The sequence below is a fragment of the Aphanomyces invadans genome (genome assembly GCF_000520115.1).
Source record: "Aphanomyces invadans strain NJM9701 unplaced genomic scaffold supercont1.38, whole genome shotgun sequence".
Lineage (NCBI taxonomy): Eukaryota > Oomycota > Saprolegniomycetes > Saprolegniales > Verrucalvaceae > Aphanomyces > Aphanomyces invadans.
The window spans coordinates 501,315-504,247 of NW_008580183.1; the positions used below are offsets into that span (position 1 = coordinate 501,315).

The window sequence follows — 2,933 nt, forward strand, 5'->3', positions numbered from 1 at the left end:
ATCAGTAGAAATCTACTTTGACGTGGTCGAAGAAATCGACTCAATCTAGGACAGCCATAGCTGCTGCATTGCGAAGTCAGCGTCAAGATCAACGGCCACAGCGGTCTCTCCAGCGTCCTGGACCTCACCATCGTGTTTGTGGATATAAACTAAGGACTCGACTAAATCTCAACTTGCTAGACTGGCACTGCACGTCAGATGCGGCCGAAGGGGACGCACGTACCCTGCACGTGCATCTTCGTGTTGTTGACGGGCGTGGGCATGTTGCGGGTGCCGATGGAAATCTCTAACGTCCGGCAACTTGTCCGTGTACACTGTACTTGAACACAATGGACTCGACTCGATTGACCAAGTGACGCCGAGCCAATTCAACAAGCATCTCTGCTCCGTACAATGCAGTCCTTACACTGGCGTTGGATCTTGTGCGACGTTGTGAATTTGCAAACCATGAGCGAGGTTCATTCGTCTCGAAAACGTTCACCAATGTCAAATGCATAAAATACCACATTCTACAATGGCTTCCTTGCTGGAAAAACTGCTACTCCCGCAGGGTTTCGATCCAAGTACTTCTACCACCTCATAGCAAACGAGATCACGCAGAATAAGAATTCCAACTTTGTCTAAACTATTAACTAGGGTTAGACATCTATATTCGGGTGAGCGTGAGTGTTTTGTACTTCTACTTTCAAAATTTGAGCCCATGGAATCGCATTTTTCCAAATATGTGATTTGAACGGATTTTGTGTGAATTGGACTTTTTAGATGTGACGAAACCCTGCACTCGTTATACGTCAACTACCAAATCCCCGTAACATTAATGTCCTCGATGTCGCTGCGAGCGACCTGACCCACAATAATCCTGACAATCCTTTAGGCGCTACATGTGGCAGAGTTTAGTGTTCCGGCTTCCTCGACCGCGAATTGCAGCAACAGAGTGCGGCAGCTCCACCGGGGGGGGGTTACCGCCGTCGGCATCGATCGGAACAAAATGGTGCAGTGCGTGCTCAATGGCAAATGGTTCAGGACATGGGAACTTTAGCCGACGATCGCGGCAGTGTCACGGGTGCCAGCGAGGATCCAAAAGAATTCACAGTCGTGTTAATATGGCCATGGGTTGGTGCGGTTGCTGTTGGGGCCGTACACATTTGAATGCAACCGCACAACTCCTGACGTAGCAAAGAATTCGCACGTGAAAAACTTCGTCGCCCATCGCAGGAGCGATGCAAACAGGTGGAGAAGGCCGATCGCGATGTACAGCAGCACGACGCCGACAAGAATCACTTGAGATGGCGGCACTTGTTCAATCGGTTGGTTGGCCAAGCGAATGTCCGTCGCGGGAAATTTGGCAAACACGCCCTGGCGCGCCAACAAGTCGTCCATGTACAGCGGGTAGCAGACCAGCCCCACGGCAATCGACAGCGGGACGTACGCCAAGGCGGTCGTCAAGAGCGAAAGGGGAAACTTGACGACGACGAAGTAAAGAATCGCGCAGAGACTCTCCTTGGAGAAGTTGGTTAGGTCGGGCGAAATGCGGTGGCCACTCATGTGGTACAGCCCTTCGCGGGGCACGTCAAAGCTCACGACGATCGAGTCCTGCGCTGGTGCTGTGCAGTTATACAGACGAGCGTCGACGTGGGCAAGGACGTGGACAACATACAGGAGAATTTGCAAGATCACGAGGCCCAAGCAGCACAATGGAATGAGCCCGACGCCGAGAGCGCCAAGGAACACAACGGCCGCGAACGCAATCGTGGCAAACACGACATTGAAGGCAAAGTACACGATCAACAAGTACGTGTGTGGTTGCAAAGGGCATGTGATGGCGTACCAGATGAAGTTGTCGTTTGCCGTGGGAGGAGGTGGAGGTGGCTGGACCCACGCATACGCGCTTGGGAGATCTGTTGTGTATGTCTGCACAGGAGGAGCGTACGATGCGTAGGACACAGGAGCTCCTCCAGGCTGATTGATGCGAGAGCTCTCGCTCGGGTAGTATGGACGTGGCTGAGGCGGTGCGGATGGCTGGCTGTACATTGCGAAGTGGCGCTGGGAAAGTCACTCTGAACGGAAAGGTTCGAAAATTCACCAAAATATAGTCAAGTTTGGATCAAATTTGGGATTTTTTCAACCCAATTCACAGATGTGGCCGAAGGGGTGTACTGTAGAACAGTGATAGGTACTTCACCTGATCCTATGCTTCTGTGCCCCTCCCTACTAATACTGATATAGTAGTACTAACATATGCTACTATAACAATGCCGCCTCAGTCGAATGGTTTTCGACAGGAGATATCACAATCCGTCGACTTAACCGACCAAAATTGGTTCAACAAATATTTTTAATTCATTTTGCCATGTCCAAATTATCCAAACTAATACAGTACTACCTCTGTCCCTCTATACTGTGACCATTTGTATTCAAGGTGACCCCGAGAAGTCATTTCTTCTCCAACACTAACGAGTGACGCCTAGAAATTTTGATTATCATTGACACAAAGGCGCGAAAAGAAACATTTGAAGGCGGAATTGAATGGTGGCGAAACATGCACAGGGAAAATTTAAAAATATAAATAAAAGTACACAAAAATTGGGGTCTGTGTTCCAATTTTGAATTTGCCGCCATGAGCACAAGCCCCCGACAAAGACGTGAGCTCACCCAAACAATCAAGATGGACGACGTGTTCGCCCTGCAAGACGCCATCCAAGATGGTAAGCCCCGTCGCGGAGCGATACAAGACACTGCAGCACGGTTCGAGATTGGGCGTGCCACGATTCGCAAGATATGGCATGACTTCAAGAGAGGAACAATGTCCTCGAAGAAGAAAGGTCGTGTCGGCCCGAAGCCACGAAACACTCCCTCTGAGATCAGGGAGATGATCCAAGCCGTGCCAGAACAAGACCGCAGTACTTTCCGCGACATGGTCAATGCGGCAGGAA

The 2,933-nt window shown here is 50.3% G+C and overlaps 1 protein-coding gene across 1 annotated transcript; it reads right to left on the reverse strand.

The window, feature by feature from the left end:
* Positions 1 to 1,076: 1,076 nt before the first annotated feature.
* Positions 1,077 to 2,044, reverse strand: H310_12345 (hypothetical protein). The gene has a single exon (XM_008879368.1). The coding sequence runs from the start codon at positions 2,029 to 2,031 to the stop codon at positions 1,099 to 1,101; it is 933 nt and encodes a 310-aa protein (XP_008877590.1). The 5' UTR covers positions 2,032 to 2,044; the 3' UTR covers positions 1,077 to 1,098.
* Between the last annotated feature and the right edge of the window lie 889 nt (positions 2,045 to 2,933).